The sequence below is a fragment of the Dreissena polymorpha genome, chromosome 16 (assembly GCF_020536995.1).
Source record: "Dreissena polymorpha isolate Duluth1 chromosome 16, UMN_Dpol_1.0, whole genome shotgun sequence".
Taxonomy (NCBI): domain Eukaryota; kingdom Metazoa; phylum Mollusca; class Bivalvia; order Myida; family Dreissenidae; genus Dreissena; species Dreissena polymorpha.
Window position 1 is genome coordinate 32,436,034 of NC_068370.1, and position 18,919 is coordinate 32,454,952.

The 18,919-nt window shown below is 35.7% G+C and overlaps 2 protein-coding genes across 7 annotated transcripts in view; both read right to left on the reverse strand.

Annotated features, from left to right (window-relative positions):
• LOC127862105 (uncharacterized) overlaps nt 1–18,919 on the reverse strand; it is a 123,939-nt gene that overhangs the window by 45,474 nt on the left and 59,546 nt on the right. For 3 of the 6 annotated variants that reach the window (XM_052401077.1, XM_052401082.1, XM_052401078.1), the window contains one exon: nt 12,879–13,029. The exons of 2 other annotated variants lie outside the window; for them this stretch is intronic. The gene's annotated coding sequence lies outside the window, so the exon portion shown is untranslated. Of the gene's footprint in view, nt 1–12,878; nt 13,040–18,919 lie in introns of those variants that run through there. One more of the 6 variants, XM_052401081.1, reaches the window with a different exon arrangement.
• LOC127862107 (uncharacterized) overlaps nt 13,395–18,919 on the reverse strand; it is a 34,633-nt gene continuing 29,108 nt past the window's right edge. Inside the window, exon 2 of the mRNA XM_052401085.1 lies at nt 13,395–15,338. Within this exon, the coding sequence (XP_052257045.1) occupies nt 13,867–14,931 (1,065 nt within the window). The 5' untranslated portion in view covers nt 14,932–15,338 and the 3' untranslated portion in view covers nt 13,395–13,866. The remainder of the gene's footprint in view (nt 15,339–18,919) is intronic.

Here is an 18,919-nt window from a genome sequence, read left to right on the forward strand (position 1 = left end):
TAAAACAGCTTCAATAATAAGTCAAATCATTCTAGAAGGATATTAAGTTAATATATGATTTCCAGTCATAAGTTTAAATAAAACAATAAGTATTAAAATGACTTTTGCGCAGAGGTTGGTATGCGTCAACTTAATCATGCACTGACGCAATTTCTTCACACTGGTAACATAACATTCACCTCTGTAGTGGGCTCATGAACTACTTTCCGCTGGTCACTTGATCATAGTATGCTTATTAAAATGGCCGCCCTTTCGGCTGTTTACGATTACTTATATACTTGTATAGCATAAAGTGTTGAAAGTTTATACCAAGGCGTGCATTTTAAGTGTAAACTTTATATCATTACCAGACTTTGTACACTTTATAAAATGCTAAAATTATCAAAAAGAAATACTGTATGATTTGATTTGACATGCACGTACATATTAAATCTACACTACCCCATTCCGCCCTTTGTGTACAGTTCAAGGGAGTGATGCTATATGCGTAAAAAATGAACATTATTCTCATTATTGGTATCAACCATGTCGATATAATCATAATGCATTCGGCCACTTCAAGTTAATGTTTGAATTTTAAGCCCGAAACGTGCGGCATATAGTTTTCGCACTGTCCGTGGGGTCGGTCGGTCAGTCTGTCACACGTGTTGTGTCTGCTCTCTAATTCAAGTAGTTTTCATTCAAACTGGGTAAGAATTTGTATCTAGATAATGTCTAGGCCAAGTTCGAGCATGGGTCATGCCGGGTCAAAAACTAGGTCACGGGGTCACTTAGTGCGTTTTAAACATTCAGCAATGTGTCCGCTTTCTAAATCAAGTAGTTTTCATCTGATCTTCACCAAACTTGGTCAGAAGTTGTATCTTAAAGATGTCTAGGCCAAATTCGAACATGGGTCATGTCGGGTCAAAAACTAGGTCATGGGGTCATTTAGTGCGTTTTAAACATTCAGCATGGTGTCCGCTCTCTAATTCAAGTAGTTTACATCCGATCTTCACCAAACTTGGTCAGAAGTTGTATCTAGATGATGTTTAGGCCAAGTTCGAACATGGGACATGCGGGGCCACAAACTAGGTCACGGGATCACTTAGTGCATTTTACGCATTCAGCATGTTGTCCGCTCTCTAATTCAAGTAGTTTTCATCCGGTATTCACCAAACTTGGTCAGAAGTTGTATCAAGATGATCTCTAGACCAAGTTCGAACAAACTCATGCCGTGCCAGAAACTAGGTCACGGGATCACTTGGTGCGTTTTAAACATTCAGCATGGTGTCCGCTCTCTAATTCAAGTAGTTTTTATCCGATCTTAACCAAACTTGGTCAGAAGTTGTATCTAGATGATATCTAGGCCAAGTTCGAACATGGGCCATGCCGGATCCTGGGTTTCATCCAATTGTATGGATCATTTGCACGGTTAAGCTGTTATGCAGTGACAAAGTTGGAGTTCGGGGCATCAGTGTCGTGTAGACACATTTCTTGTTTGCCTTGGGGTCCATGTAATGACTATAATCGAGAGTGAAACTATTTTGCTTATTTTTATACCCCCTTTCGAAGAAAAGGGGGTATATAGTTATCGCACTGTCCGTCTGTCAGTCTGTCTGTAAGTCTGTCTGTCAGTCTGTTACACTTTTCGTGTCCGCTCTCTATTTCAATTTTTTTTTCATCCGATCTTTACGAAACTTGGTCAGAAGTTGTATCTAGACAATATCTAGGTCAAGTTCGAATATAGGTCATGCCGGGTCAAAAACTAGGTCACGGGGTCGAAACAAATCCAAGGGAAGTAATAAGCTTTAAATGGACATAATTATCTGACCTGCCAAATTATATATTTTTGTTAAATACATCAAAGCGGCGCAGTAGGCGGCATTGTGTTTCTGACAAACACATCGTGGTAAAAGGTCAAGGTCAAGGTTATCCTTCAAGGTTTAAGGTCAAAAATACAAATCCAAGGGAAGTAATAAGCTTTAAAGAGAGATAATTATTCAATATTGAACATAGCAAATTGATATTTGGCATGCATGTGTATCTTATGGAGCTGCACATTTTGAGTGGTGAATCTACAGTCACGGTAGTGGCTTTTAATTATTTGCTACTAAAAATAGAGATTTGTTAGAGACAATTATTTTCAAGGGAAGTAATTTATATAATTATAAATATCATATTATAGATTTCCTTAACAAGAATTTAAGTTCTGTTTACAGTTACTGTAAAGATTTGTTATTTTTATAATGTATAACTCAAATGATTGATTTGTCAAAGTTTTTTTAAATGATTTAATTATCATTTATTTCCTGTTCTAATTTATGAATAGTAGGGTTCATTACATACCTGTGGACTTAGGTCCATAGATACATGATGCACTCTGGCTATGATCTCTTTGATAAACCACAGGCCTTGGTTGTCAGTGATGTCTGACTTGGTCATTTTTGACTGTCTACAGACCCCCCCCCCCCCCCGTTGGATTGGACATAATCCAAGGGAAGTAATAAGCTTTAAAAGGAGATGATTTCTATACATGCCAAATGATTAATAGAAATTTTATTTCAAAGCGGCGCGGTAGGGGTCATTGTGTTTTTGACGAACATATCTCTTGTTTTATTAGATTCTTGTCATTTAGCCCATTGCAGAGGTGTATGGTGAGGGACTAACGACAACACTGGTAGGAGAATGACACTTACTCGTCATTTCCAAGTTTTGATTGATTTCAAAATATGAATTAACATTAAACCAGTACTAATTATATAGTAATAAAGCATATCGGTAATGACACACATAGTTGAATTGTATTTAGTACGGAAGACGCTTAATTAGTCTGTAATATATAATGAAAAGCATCTTAAATAAGCATTCGTTCTTCTGAACGTAAATGACGTTATTACACTGAAAACTGTTCCTTAAGTTATTAAGGAGTGTTGTGGCAGTTTAGTTAATGTTAATTGCTAGAAATTATATCTTCACAATTTATTGTACGTTTTATTTATATATGTATTTAAATTTTGATATCTTTAAAATGTAATATTCCAAAGTGCAAGTTATACAATTAGAAAGATGATCTTAACAAACCTGGTAATAAAAATAATTATTATGCAACTGTCATGACAACGGCTCGATAACACATGTCAGATATTTTGTGATAACAGACAGTGTTATCTGGTCAGTGTTATTTGGACTGTGTTATAAGGATACTGACGTCATAACACTTTCTAAGCCCCACCCACCTGTTTTGCAGGAACTACTTTTTCAATACCTAAAACAGCTGTTTAATGTACTATTTTCTATTTATTTTGCCCGTGTATAATGACAGACGAAATGCTGATTTAAAAGTGCCATTTATTTAGAATAATTAATTTCACTACCAAAAGATAATTCACTAAAATATTCAAGTTTTACCTTAAAATCCTAAAGATTTTGGATTGGTCTCCACCGGTACGACGTATTCCAACTAGTTGCGATTTGCCTGCAACACGGTATACACATAATTGAAAAATCAATTGTGCTCACCATGTGGCAACCGTTGTTTTCCATAGAAATATATTTACTGTGTACGTCATTACAACAAAACGTCATGCAACTATTTTAGATGTCGTCATCGTCATGATTCATGATTTTCCAAAGAGTAGACATTACCAAATACGATGATTTTTTTCGTTCAATTAAGACGATTTCCATGTGTATCCTTTTTTAAAAATTCCAATACACCTTTCACATCATTCTATATCGGCCTACAGCAACCTGTACTCCATAATCCAATTGAATTTTCACCTGTCCTTGACATCCCACCAGAGTAGTTCGTTTGTACATTATAAATAACTGATTTGAATGACATTTAAAAGCAAATAAGCAACTCACATGATACTAAATCCAAAGTCCGTGTTATTTTAAATCCGTGATATTACATATAGCTCCATTCTTTCAAAGTCAAATTATTAAATTACACACAAAAATTTCAAAACAACAATTGTGGTGGACTCCAGCGTTTAGATGTGTAAGTGTGTGTACATACAGATAAAATTCGTGAAAACGTGTTGATATTATGTTCAATCTAATAAATAGTGTCACTTAGTCACTTAGTCACTTCATTTTTTATAATCAAATTGTTTGGAAGAACAGTGTAATTTAAAGCGAAATTATACGATTTTGTCAAATATTAATGACTTTATATAAAATGTGTAAAAAACTTATATATATTTCAAAATAAAATAAAATAAAAGTTCAGAAGAACATGTGTCGAAAAATGCGAAATAAGCCAGATATTTAATTCTGAAATCGAAAACGGCTGTACAGTCGAATTCGCCAGCATGTATACCATACATATACGATGTGAATCTAAACTTAGTTTAACGGTTCATTTTAAATTCCTGCAACGAAATATATTCATACGACACACGATCATTAACTCTGGTCCTAATAAAAAGACGAATGCTTCGGTTATTGTAGGAAAATATGTTCGTCACAATCGGCTCGGGGCGCTAATTTGTCTTTGCTGCATTTTATGAAAATCGTATTTAATGTATAATTTTTCTTGCCTATTTTGTGTTATTGTAACATATTTTATCAATTTAACACTTATAAAAAATCGTATAAGCTCGCTTTAATGATTTTATTTTTAGAGAACTACAAATGTTCAATTTAATTACGGTATAATTACTCAATGGTAAAAAGAAAACAGAGCAACAGGGTTACAAATTTCTGAGGCACGATGCAATGAACGAACTAACAAGTATCAATAACTTCCCTTCTTTGGAAAAAGCTTTAAAGAAATAACGTCATATGGTTAATTTTTCCGAGCATCGTCGCACAAAGGCAAGAAGAAGATGTAATTATGGGTGTAAAGTGTCAAATTGTACACCTTGGTTGTGTATGTTAAGACAACCGACATATAAATCAATGAAAATCACAATATAGAATTAAACAATGGTGTATGGTGGTAGTACTTGTCTCCTGTTATCGTTTTTGGAGGTTTATTATCTGTTTTCTCTTTAAAAAAAATAACAGGGTTTATGCGCGTTTGATTAAAATTATACCCGGCGTTCACATATTTTACAGCTACCGGACACAGCTCTCTACTCATTCCTACTGCAAATACGTATTGCTGTCTTCTCATTATTGTTGTTAATTTGAACATTTGGGGTTATTTAGATCATTTAAATATCGAATAATTTATCTTATATAGTTTATTGTAATTGCGCATTGTCTTTGAAGAGTTGATTGCTTTTATGGGAGTGTGTGCAAAACTGAGTTAAAGTTAAAAGATTAAAGTATATAAGCATGGCAGAGCAACTTTTGTTACACGTTGTTATTCAAAATGGACCTTCATTGGCATTATTACAATAAGCAAATCTTATTTGTAATCATGTCCATTAACTGGCGACACATTGCTTAACAATACATGTGTGATATAATCTATGATCACTTTATACTTGAATGGATAAATAAATATACACGTGAAGGTTGTGTAGGGAGATCATCAGATGTTCAGTGCTTACGTGATAAGATGAGTATTGTCAGATAAATGCTACCAATTTTTTGATTGATATAAAGAAGTGTGGCGTTGTATAATAATCGAACTTTGCTATCAGCCTTTCAATCCGACGAATTACGGTTACTTCCTGGGATGCGCGTCGATGATCTTGGAAAAACAATACATGAAGCTGAAATCCTGCTGTCAATAAGATACTTTCTAGCTACTTTTCTTCATTTCCTTTTATTCAGACAGTTGCAATGTTCTGGGTTAGGGAAACATATGTGAATAAATTATAATACATTTTAATGGTTTATTTCAATGTACTGAAACAGTTGTTTAATTTAAAGTGCAAAGCTTTAAGGTCAAATTTCATTTACACGTGTGCACATATCACCCGCTTGCGTTTGACTTAAGCCGGGATAATGTGTGATCCGCTTGCACACTTTACATTTTTCCGTGTTGTAAACGCCTCATAAGCCGGATTCATTTTTTTTTTGGCTTGCAGATTCATCTGTGTAAGGATTATTCGCCACTTGCACATTCAACATTAGCTCGGCTTAAGCTGGGAGCAATTATGATCCGCTTGCACAATATAAATTTTTCTTCGATAAATTCATATGCAAGAAAAAGAAATGATTGGCAATTTAACGTGCAAGAGGAAATAATGCATCGATAAACTATGAAATAAAATAAAACTATATATGGCTATGGTGAAAGTAGTCAGTTTATCTACGAAATTGGTTAATCCCGTGCGCGGACATCTTGGAGTGACATCTTGCAACGGAGGGAGGCAGTGGCCAATGGAAAGCGCGAAAGACCGACACAAGGCGCAAGAAGGCGATTGGTCGAGGCGAATGACGATCCAATGGCAGATCAGAACATGGACTTGAAGCGTGGTCAAGGCTTGGACAGAGGAAAGAGACCAATCATATATAAACAGTTTAAGTTGGAATGTTAATGGTCTGTATAAAAGTTAATGAAATGAAGGTATACAAAGTTATCTTGTTAATTATGTTATAATATGCTTCGGAAAATTTAATTTTTCCTTCAACATTATGTACATATTGACTTGTGCTGTGCAATAGGTCACTTGCCGTAAATAAAGGACCTGATTCGGTTGGTGATGGGAATGTAGTGCTGCTGGAGCAGCTGAAGTTTCATCTTTGTATACTTTGTAAGGACTTAACATTAGAACTTAGGTATATGTTAATGTTTGTTATCGCTGGTTTACTAAACTTAACCGCTCAAGCTCGGCAATTCATTTAATGTTCGGATTTATGTTTTGACGATACAGTGTGTTCTTTATAAGGTTTAAAGGGATGGTAAAACAGTGTCATGCACACTTGAGGTTACTAACGTGTATCCACCAAATGAAAAAAAAACCGTAGTAAATAAATACTCATAATGGTAAAACAACCAGAGGTGCTCTAAAAAGAACAAAAAGTACCTATACGAGTTATGAACGTTCGACACTATATGGGCATCCCCATTTAAAAAATACCGTGGATTTCCTGTTCCAAACATATCACTTGATATGTCTGCAAATACACCAGTATAACCATAGGCATCGACTGGCCAAATACACACATGTCTGCATACATTAGGAGTTTCGCTACTTGCAAAGCGAAAGTACAATTTGTAAACCCAACGGGTATTTTTATCTCCTACCAAAGATAGCATTCGTCGCCGATGTAAATTTGTCTTGACCGATGTCTTTTTTCGTTTTCTTGCACTATCCTACTTTTTGGAAGCCATGTTAAAAATACATAAACTGTGTACAACGCATCCGTCATTCACGCTTGAGTTTACCACGTGATGATGATTATTGCGGTGATGGTGGTCACCAAGGCGGTGACCCCAGCTTTATTCAACGTGATTTGTTATGTGTGTTGTTTGGTGCTGTGCTGTTCGGCAATTGGTCGAAAATAAATACCAGATGCGGTTGATGATGGGAATACTGTGCTGCTGGGGCATTTGAAGTTTCACCTTTGTATACTTTGATTTACTTGCGTTATTTATAGTTACCTGGAAGACATACCCTGTTACGTTTTTAATAAACGTAAAAACTGAAATATGAAAACTTAACAACATTTTGAAAGTAATGAAATGTTCTATATAAACTAATGATTGCAAAAAATACGGTATTTTAGAACTTTTCTTTTTTTCGATGTACATAGTCATCTGGTTGACCATCCCTTTAATACAAATGGGGAAAGCTGATTGTTAAACCAGTAAATCAATAAACCATATGGTTTGATACATTAAACCGGTGGACAAATTTGAAAAATACTGCGATGCCATTGTTCAAAATATAAATTCGAAAATTAATGTGTAATAACGGAGGCGTTAGTATCTTTGTAAGAGAATGTTGGACAGCATCTGGTTTTTTAAGGAAGATATGAAAGACATAATTATGTAGTTTGCATATTATTCACCGGGCGTATCGTCAACAGAGTCTTTATAGCCTTGTATTATATAAACAAAAATGCTGTATATATTTTATGTCGAAGCTTTCGACCTCACGGTCTTCTTCAGCGGCCATTTTTTTATAATCTTGAAAAAAAAATGGCCGCTGATGAAGACTATGAAGTCGAAAGCTTCGGCATAAAATAAAATTATCATTTATCGTCTGCTGCAGACAGGCAGCGGTAATCGTCCCTTGCAGAGTGAGTTGTGGTTCTTACCGTACTTAAGGCTTCTAAGCACATACTGATATGCAAAATATGCTCTGTCAATTTAGCTGGCCGCTAACGCGACCAACTAAAAATAGTAAGACTTTATTTTTTGTGTCCTAATTGACCATGGGATATGCATGTCATCAACTAGGAAGACACATCTTTACAATATGAGAGATTAATTAGTATTAACGAGTATCTTTTTTGGTTTGAACTAATAAAAACATGATGATACTATTATCAATTTTCTACCAAACATACACGACATTCAACCTTAAATTTACCAATTATTTTATTTTGATTAATAATAGTTTTTATGTATACATACATACATACATACATATTTCATTTCACATATTATTATTCTAGAGGTTATTAAAAAGTAATCCAATCAATAAACTATCAAACAAATAATGGTAGCTGCGTTTTATGGTAGCTTCGTGTATTTATGTATATATTGGCATTGATATTGTATTGTCAACAACAGTACTCTGGTTTACTTATCTTGAGAAACATTAACACCAGTCAACAACAATCAGTAATCTGCCTAATGAGAAACATTCGGCATTATTATACTGGTGTCAGTTGTATGATCGCTTAGGGAAATCATTGCTTCTTGTTTTTAAACGAGACCGCCTCGCATGTTCTGATTAAAATCAAAACATTACCATCGATTGTTCATATATATGTTATGGCATTGATCCTTACGTTACCATACAAAAATGAAACTCGAAAAATCTCATCCGAACAATACTTTATGATACTAGTTGGATATGGTATGACTGGATTGCAAGTACACCATATGACAAAAACATTATGTATTTATATAAAAATTTATTGAATATAACTTTATTTATACGTCATCGTGCAGTTCACTTATTGAATTTAATGCCTTTTCAAAATATATTTATATAAGGTACATGTTAAATACATTGTTAAAACAATATGCAGTTGTTAGCAAAAAAGAAACAACCAATACATGTTGAATTGTTAACATGGTGAAAATGGAGGAGCATTTACTATAAATTAGCATATATATTTACCTTGATATTGAGTGTTGACGTTTAAATTTACTTGTGACATAAAATTAAGCAAGTGCAGAACAAATTGCCTTTTTAATTATTTAGTGTAAATTATTAAACTATTAACCCATTTATGCCTAGCTTCTTGAAAAAAGGCCTTGGCAAACAGCGTAGACCCAAATGAGACGCCGCATAATGCGGCGTCTCATCTGGGTCTGCGCTTTTTGCTTAAAGGAATTTCTGTAAGACATATTCTTAATATAAAAATAAATATACTAGACATTCCTAGTTTTTGAAATAAATTGATCCAATTTAGAAGAATGGGAGAGTCCACTAGGCATGAATGGGTTAAGATCATAAACGATATGCTGTAGACCGACGAGAATACCAGTGTAGTACAACAGAAGCGGACATCGCGAGGAAAGTCGAGAAGAAAGTATATACGCTTCAGCGTTACAATCAATATAAGAAAAATAGATCGAAACTTCACGCTATAATGGTCATATTTTAATCGCCAAGATGTCTTGTCTTCTTTGAATATGCCATGAAAAACAAAATCATGCCATGTGAAATTGTAAAAAAAAATAAGTTTCACAAATCATCATAAATTTGGTATATTTCTGGAACTTATCATCTTAACTGCCTTATTCAAAAGCTCTTTTGCCTTACACATCACGTTAAATAACTGTAAAATAGCATACACACATTTATAGTTCAGCATAATTTACGAAATGTTTCGACACTTTATGACTTAATAAAAGATGAAGGCAAGTTCCCCCACTTTTATATTTTTAGCTTCGATGCATATTTCGAATGGAGATGCAAAGACAAAAAAAATCTTGTGGGAAATATGCCTTCATATCTAATTTTGAACTTTTGTGAATTTAAATATTGCGCTGTAACCCAATTTCTGTGTTGTTATGCACATAAAAACACAATAAAAACTGTATGTGTTTAGTTGTTAATGTATACTTTAGTTACATTTAGAACACGTTTTCCATGCACAATGTAATGTTTCTTTTAATTTAAGACTTAAGTGTAAAAAAATAAATTTTGTGCAAATTGACGAATTGTGTGAACTAAGGGAATCAACTCTTTTACGGTTGTTTACGTCGCTCCATGACAACATGTAGTGCAAACACCGTTAATTTACAAGGATCACTAGGAGTCACGTAACTTTTAGTTTACTCATATTATTGTAAAGTTACCATTTCAAATATATTCATGATCGAACAAGGGGTTTCTATCTCTGTTTAAATAGAGAAGTCAATAAATGGTTGACAGTTCCTGTCCAGTGCAATGCGACTGCAGACGACTCAATAAATATTTTTGTGAAAACCTTTGTTTTATATCATAATTTATATAAATTTGTATAGAAATTGTATAGAATTGTATAGATTGATTTGTATAGAATTAAATTTGTATAGAATTTAAAAAATGTTAATACTATTGAAAACTCTGTGAGTTGAGAATAATTATGGTATAAATGACTTAAACGAATTGAAATTGCAAATGACGCTATCAGCGAACGTCATATTACTCATTATATGAGTCGCGTTCTGAGAAAACTGGGTTTAATGCATGTGCGTAAAGTGTCGTCCCAGATTCGCCTATGCAGTCCGCACAGGCTAATCAGGGACGACACTTTCCGCCTTATCCGTATTTTCGTGTAGAAGAGACTTCCTTTAAACGAAAAATACCATTAAAGCGGAAAGTTTCGTCCCAGTGCAGTCCGCACAGGCTAATCTGGGATGACACTTTACGCACATACATTAAGCCCCATTTTCTCACAACGCGACTCATATAGATGTGAATTTTCAGTGTAAAGTAATAGTCGCAGAAGTGGGATAATGGATGCAGCGCTAGTCTACATCGCGGATGATCCGAGATCGAGATCGCGTCGTATTTCTTGCCAATTTGTTCTACAATTAATGCAAAAATATGAACGTTATTTGTAAAAATATTCAAACTAAATAACAGAAGGTTACTAATCAGTAAACAGTTTTTAACGTGTGTTTTATGCGAAACGCGGCTTAAAATACATCAGCGCCGTCCTATAAATAAACATATCGCCAAATACTTAAAAAAAGAATATCCTGCTAGAAACAACGACAAATCAATTTATTTGTGACAAGTGTAGACAGCCAGCGTACTATACTACACCACTGCAACCTCCATGTGCCTTTTTCAGCTCACCACCGTCGCACAATATTCTCCATAACCGTCCTCCTTCGATTCAATTAAATATAAAAACAACATCAAAAAGCCATGCATATTTTTTATGTTTTAAGAAGCCTGGACCTAAATTAATTGTTGTTCCCACTTCTACAAGAACGGAAACATTCATTTCCCATAATATTATCATAACAGCGGAAAGTACGTGCTGTCCCGGTCATTTCAAACATGATGGTACTTCTTTTGAAGAAATTGTGATTTCTAAACCGTCTACAATTGATAATGTGATTTTAAAAAGACCATCCCTTCTGAAATTTCTTACTTCAGTTCGAGATTATTGCATATGTTCAAAAAATAAAAGGCTGTCATTTGATGATTTTGCAACGTTCAGTGATGAAGACATGTCCAATCTTACCGGAATTTCGGTGTCTAACTTTGTAGAACTCTTGAAAGTCAGTGATTCATCCATAAGAAACACGCCTGCTAGAACTGTTGCAACTACTATTGGAATTTTCTTGTTCAAGCTTAAGTCAGGTCTCTCAAAGACATTAAAATCTAGCGTCAGAAGAGCCATACACTCATACATATAAGTACTCCGGACCGACTGTGTGCCTTTTAATCTTGGCTTTTCTCACATTTCACGCGAGGATGTTATTAATAAAAAAATACGCTCGATTTGACACTCATTGTGTTCTTACTCGTTACCATGACAACCAACCACTATTTGTTGCTTTTTTACAGCATGCTGTGTGATTTCAATACTCATGTACAATTTTATAATTTTCAAGATGAAGTATAATGTATATGTATATATACGTTTGCAATTGTTTTTATATACCATAACAAATATTCACACGTATTTATCATGTTGCCATAGCAACCATAATAAAGCGATATTAATTAAAAAACTGTAGTTTTCTTATATTCAATATATCGCCCTATAAGATAAAAGTAAATTCATTTAATACTGTGACAGGGCATATTTCAAACCTTCGTGAACCTAGCCCGAATTTTACCTGCTTACTTAAACAGTAATCAACAGCGATTTTTTCATTTCTGGTTCACTAAAAAGTATGTGCCATATCTCTTAAAAAGTGTCGGGTAATCGGCAACAGAAGTGCCATTGTCATTGAGATGATAGGCTAAAGAAGTTTCCTTTAACTTGTGGCATCCGACTCAGTAAAATTAGAAAAATCCCAAATACGTCATATTGATATTTTAATACGAATGGTGAACACGTTCTTTATTACCATAATGGTGTAATGCTTTCGTTTTAAGATGCTAAATTTCGTGATGCAATTAGCATCTAAAATCAAACAACATTAGCGAAAATCCTAAAACAAGTGATAGAGCAATGAGTAAACGTCAGAATCCCGACCGTTACTGGGAGGGCCAACTCATAAGAGTCCAATAAAATTTTGCCCAATATATTTTGATAATGGTCCATGTACAATAATTCAAATTTTAGCAGTTTCCCGAATAATATTCTTCATTACACAATAGTTTACACAATAGTTGCCTAGTTGAAATTGATGAATAAACACAATTTTCTCATTGATTTATTTAAAATGTACACGATACAAATAAAAGATACAAACATGTGCTTTCGGGACAACAATTAATGAGTATGAAAACAGTTCAACTTGGGCATGGTTTGTGGCCAAACGCCATGAACCCGTTGCTCAGCTAAAGAAACCTATACTTACCTGTATTCAATACCTACATATTAATTAAAGAGTCAATAATTAAACAGTAAATGCGATAAACAACCAATATGTGTAAATGTAAATGTAAAATATAAAAATGAATCTCAGAAAATCCCGTGTGTTGTTTCGGAGACACCTGCAACACTAAATAAATATTTTTCATATATATCGGGTTATCGCAATCGAAATCGGCATCAATTCGCAAACCATCTTTTACCTGTACTGTAGTATTTCATTTTTACTATCTACGTATACTATATCATGTCCCCGAATTTGTCATCAGATATAATGTAAGATTTTGTTAACAAATCTAATTAAAAACTGTCATGCAGATTATTCATGTTAAAATGTGTATATGTGCAAAATATTCAGAGAACAATATAACTGTAAAATATGGCAACGAAAACAGCGTAGATACTAAACAGAACAAGTCCTAGTCTTGATAAAAAAAAATTTGACATGGCTAAATATAGCTTTTCCACAATTAAACAGATACGTGAACATATTTTGTACCTTTATAAAATACATATGTTTCGTACTTAAATTGTGCTAAAAAAATACACGAATATCCAACTTTTTGCTATGTCGTCATCATCTCGTGAAATAACCGAGCAAAGACAACTTTATAAGCATAGTTTACTTGTCAAGTATGAAAAAAAAACTAGATTCAAGAGTGAAAACTTTGCTTAAAATATCACAATAACATGCTGTTAGTGAGCTAAACTTAAACCAAGTGGGTAGTATTCATTATTCTGCTGTTTAAGTATTTAAATTGTTTCTGTTTTAATATATAACTGAAAAGAAACCAAACACGAGTATCGAAGCTGTTAAAACAAAAACGGTATGATTCGGTGTCTGACTTTGGTACAGTATTCTTGCCAGTAAACTCCGTACTTCATGCTACACTTATGTTCGTCCCTGAAACTGCGGTGAGTGAGCAGAATAACGAGAACAATAACGTACGTGTAAGGAAGAACATTCTCAAATCCGGTTGTCACCGTCCAGAAAAACGACAGAAGGATTTCCGGAATGTAGTGAAAATGGCGGGACAGTCCCCACCAACCGGAAGCCAGCAGGATGCTCTCCCTTACTTCGCCACACTCGATCCTGTACTTTGCACGTATAAGATCTGGTTTCCGACCCCAGACTAGGCAATCTCCGTTTGCCTTGCGTACATCCTGGCGCTGTAGATCGGCGAGGTAATTGATCAGAACAGAAAACAACCCAAAGACCAATATGCTAGTGGCAAGTGGAGTGCCGAGACGGAGTGGGTGCGTGACGAGGTAGTGACTGACGATTGGATACAGGGACGGCAGCCAGCACAGACAGCCCCAGCATATATAGTAGCCGGATCTGTCAAGGATGATGTCAATAGTGTGCATGTATCCGGCTTCCCATGTGAAGAACTTGGTAATATATGTCAGCTGAAGAATCGTAGTGACGAACATGCTGTCTACGAAACCGTGAATCTCGTAACTCTTCAGTGCGTATATACAGACCAACAGTGGCCAGACGGTCATTCCAAATCGACAGTTAGTGAACACTTTGACGTCTATTCCGCAAATACGAGGATACAACTCCGTGCCCCAGTAGTAGTCGAAGACGAAGCCACCTCCTGTCTTCCCACTGTCCGATGTGGATGGGCGGGTTATCCCTTTGATGTACAGGAGGAAGACAAAGCAAAGAGCAAACACGTTCATAAACCCCAGCAACTCACCAAAGCGGTCATACACGACCGTGGGGGTCAAGCCGTTGTACTTCAGCACAATGGTTAGGATAGCGAACCCAGCCATTGTGACGCAGTAATGCAGGAAGCCGTTATCTTTGTACTGCGGAACGTTTCCCTTTGGTGTCACAGGTCCTTGAACTTCTTTTCCCGGTAGAACGACCATCCAAAACAGTGCCTAGGCGAAGTAGCCAAAGATTACTCCCACAGTAAACGTGTTAAAAATGCTAAGTTCATTCCACATTGCGACAATTGTTCCAAGAACGGAGTCGCTACGGAAGTGTGCGATCAAAGTTGAGTAACTTCCGGCAAACTTGACGTTCGTATACCAATACAGCATTACTATCTGAGGGGTAAGACCAACTAGCGCCAATGGGAGGATGAGCTTGTTGAACAAATTTGTCAAGCGTCTATTCATCTCTGAATTTTCGAGCGTTTTATAGCCTTCTTTGTAACCATGAAAACCATTGGATATGACGCCATTCTCTTTTGATTCTACGTCCATTTTATCCAATGACTTACTTTTTGACCTGGTTTTTGCGCCAATCATTTCCCGGCCGTGGGTATGCTTTCCTGAAAAGAAATATATCGATGTTATTTTATTTCATGCCATCTTGGCTTTATGGAACTATTTGTGGCAAATGGGTTATCACATGAAAACCAAATGAATTACGACGTCATACAAGGTAATAACATGCTTTGTCTTTTCATACAAAATGTAATAAAAAAAGTTCTTCGCTGTGCGTGATTCGGGTTTTCCGTGCACAATAAGATTTTTATTGCTGGACCGGTTTGGAACAGCAAGATTATAAGTCACGTGCTTTGAATAAGCGGTCCTCTGGAACAAAGCGAAGACACTCTCCTATGTTTATACTGGCTATAACGAGCCCTGATCAATAGACACATGCACACTCCAACATGGTTTTCTGCTTCAAATAACAGATAATTTGGTCGCTGTCTGAATGCATCTTTCCATGACTTATATTACCACGTATGTCTACATCTTTGATTTGCGGAAAGAGCAAACTGCAATCCTTAAAGAAATAAAATTACGCTGATATGGACATTTCGATTTATGGATGCGATTTGAACCATCTCATAAAAACAATGAATTCGTGTTTTTTAATTAGATTAAACGACACATTAATAAAAAAAATCAAAACAATACAACTCTTTTATTGATATTTGCTTCATATATGATCTCCGCAGCTAATTGCGTAATGGCTGTCAAATATCTCCCCTTGACAGCGACACATGTCACGTGTAACGACAGTTAACTAGTTATGATCGATACATTTTATGAGGTTGAGCGCATGCGCCATTGTAACCAGATGGTGGTCTGCGAAGTTTATTTCAGTTTACAGCCGTCTGATGAGACTCAGACATCGAACCGAGACTCAAACAAGGCACAGTTCCATTATTGTAGATGATGCCAGCCGAGTTCGAATACAAAATTCATGTGTCCTCCAATAAGCCTAAATGCAGGCACATTTCTGCAGTGATTTTTCGACAAAGAAGAACCTCAATAAACGAACCCCAAACGTTCATCTCTCAACAAAGCGCTTAAGCCTACAATGTAATGCAGCAATAAGTTGAAACACCGCATATAGCCAAACGAGGTTTTGTTGCTTTTGCTTAATCAGAAGATAAATGGAACACTTGAGTAAAAGGCACTGTGTTCAAAGTTACCGCCGAGAGATACCTTATACTTCGTCAGCGATCAACACAGAAAGCAAGGACATACAAAACAGTGTAAACTTGTATACACATAAGTTTGAACTATTACTTATAGGCATGTTATCGATTCAAATTGAATCAAAAGTTATTTCTTAGTCGAAGTTAATGAATCAATAAAGCAAATGTGCCACTTTTGATAACGTTACTGTCATGGGTCGTGATTTTCTTAATTGGAAAAAGTTATCATTGTAATAAATTTGTTGATGCTTGGTAAATCATATTATAATTTATCCGAAGACCTATAAAATACGGTATTATACGTCTTTGAATTATCATATCTTATTTCATTGTGAAGTTTGAATAATAAATGAACACTTGCACTAGAAGGGAACGTGGATACAAACAGATCGCGTAGGCTTTGGCAATTATTGTTGTCATTGTCTATCAAACTCGAAAAACTGATAAAAGTCAGAGACCACAAATGAAACCACTTAACCATGTAAGCTTCAATGACGTTGTTGATACTGCAATCGACACATTTAATGGGGTAATTACCGGATTAACAGACGCTTAAAGCCGACTTCGTTAGCAAACAGGATACGGCCGGTATATGTCGATCACTTAAAGGATATCGGCATTCCACTTAGTTAATTTCGGAATTAAGCTAAAATCACATTATGTCTCACGCAGAATACGCTGGTTCTGATTGGGATGCGAGCGAATTACTAAACGCAAATATAGGTTTCATAAAAAAAGAATAAAAATTCAGTTCAACGAAGTATAGTAATAGTTAGCAATGTTATGCCCTGCTTAATATTTATTATTGTGTTTCCACTTATATTAATGTGTAATTGATGTAACAGGGATTTTACTTGCAAATATTTGTTGGTATTATGCCAGTGTTTCTTCTTTTACAGCAGCTCAATCACATGACTGGAGGACGCCGATTATAAAAAGGGTCATGCTGCGGATATGCGAATGATATCCGCCTAATAATGTATCATATTCAACAATAACTTAGCACGATCTGGTCTGAACTTAAGGCAGTCGAGAAAAAGCAGTGGGCGCTGTAAATATACCCTGACAAACTAAATTAGCACGTTTTGGGGTAAACTGTCAAAACGACCAATAATGTTTTCGATTAATACCGCCGCTATTTATTTCATCATTAAATGGAAAATGTTTTATATCGTAAGAAACCAAGTAATAACGCCAATAAAGGTAATAAAAAAATATTCGATTCATGGCAATTCTGCAATCGTCGAGCATCATCCGTAATGTATGCAAATGTACGCTATAAACGTGTTGGTCTTACAATAAAACGTTTCATTTGTATGTGCACGACGCACGATAAGACGCGCGACGCACGATATGACACTCGACAATATATCGAGCAAACATCGCGCAAGTGTCGCAAGTCGACCGGTATGGGAGTAATTTTTTCAACTGCAAGCACGGTGTAATAGTAACTTTTTAAGATACAATTAAAAAATGGCGGCATCTCGTAACCATAGTAACAACAGCAGCAGCAGCAGCAGTAGCAGCATCTGCAGTAGCAGCAGCAGCAGAAGCAGCAGCATTAGTAGCAGCAGTAGTAGCAGTAGCAGCGGTAGCAGCAGTAGCAACAATAGCAGCAGTAGAAGCAGCAGCAGAAGAAGCAGTAACAGCAGCAGTATCAGCAGCAACAGTAGCAGCAGGCGCAGCAGTAGCAGCAGTAGCAGAAGTAGCAACAATAGCAGCAGTAGAAGCAGTATCAGCAGCAGAATTAGAAGAAGCATCAGTAGCAGCAGCAGAAATAGTATCAGTAGCAGCAGAAGAAGCTTTAGCAGCAGTAAAAGCAGTAGAAGCAGTAGCAGCACTAGCACCATTAGCAGCAGAAGCACCAGAAACAGCAGTACCAGCAGTAGCAGTAGTAGCAGTAGTAGCAGCAGTAGCAGCAGTAGAAGTAGTTGTAACGGTAGTAGTAGTTGCAGCAGTAGCAGAAATAGCAGCAATATCAGCAGTAGCGGTACTAGCAGTAGAAACAGTAGTAGCAGCAGTAGTATTAGAAGTAGTAGCAGAAGTAGAAGTAGCAGTAGTAGAAGTAGTAGTAGCAGTAGTAGTAGCAGCAGTAGCAGTAGGAGAAGCAGTAGTAGTAGTAGTAGTAGTAGCAGTAGTAGTAGTAGTAGTAGTAGTAGTAGTAGTAGTAGTAGTAGTAGTAGTAGTAGTAGTAGTAGAAGAAGAAGAAGTAGTAGTAGTAGTAGTAGTAGTAGTAGTAGTAGTAGTAGTAGTAGTAGTAGTAGTAGTAGTAGTAGTAGTAGTAGTAGTAGTAGTAGTAGTAGTAGTAGTAGTAGTAGTAGTAGTAGTAGTATAGTAGTAGTAGTAGTAGTAGTAGTAGTAGTAGTAAGTAGTAGTTAGTAGTAGTAGTAGTAGTAGTAGTTGTTAGTAGTAGTAGTAGTAGTAGTTGTAGAAGTAGTATTAGTAGTAGTAATAGTAGT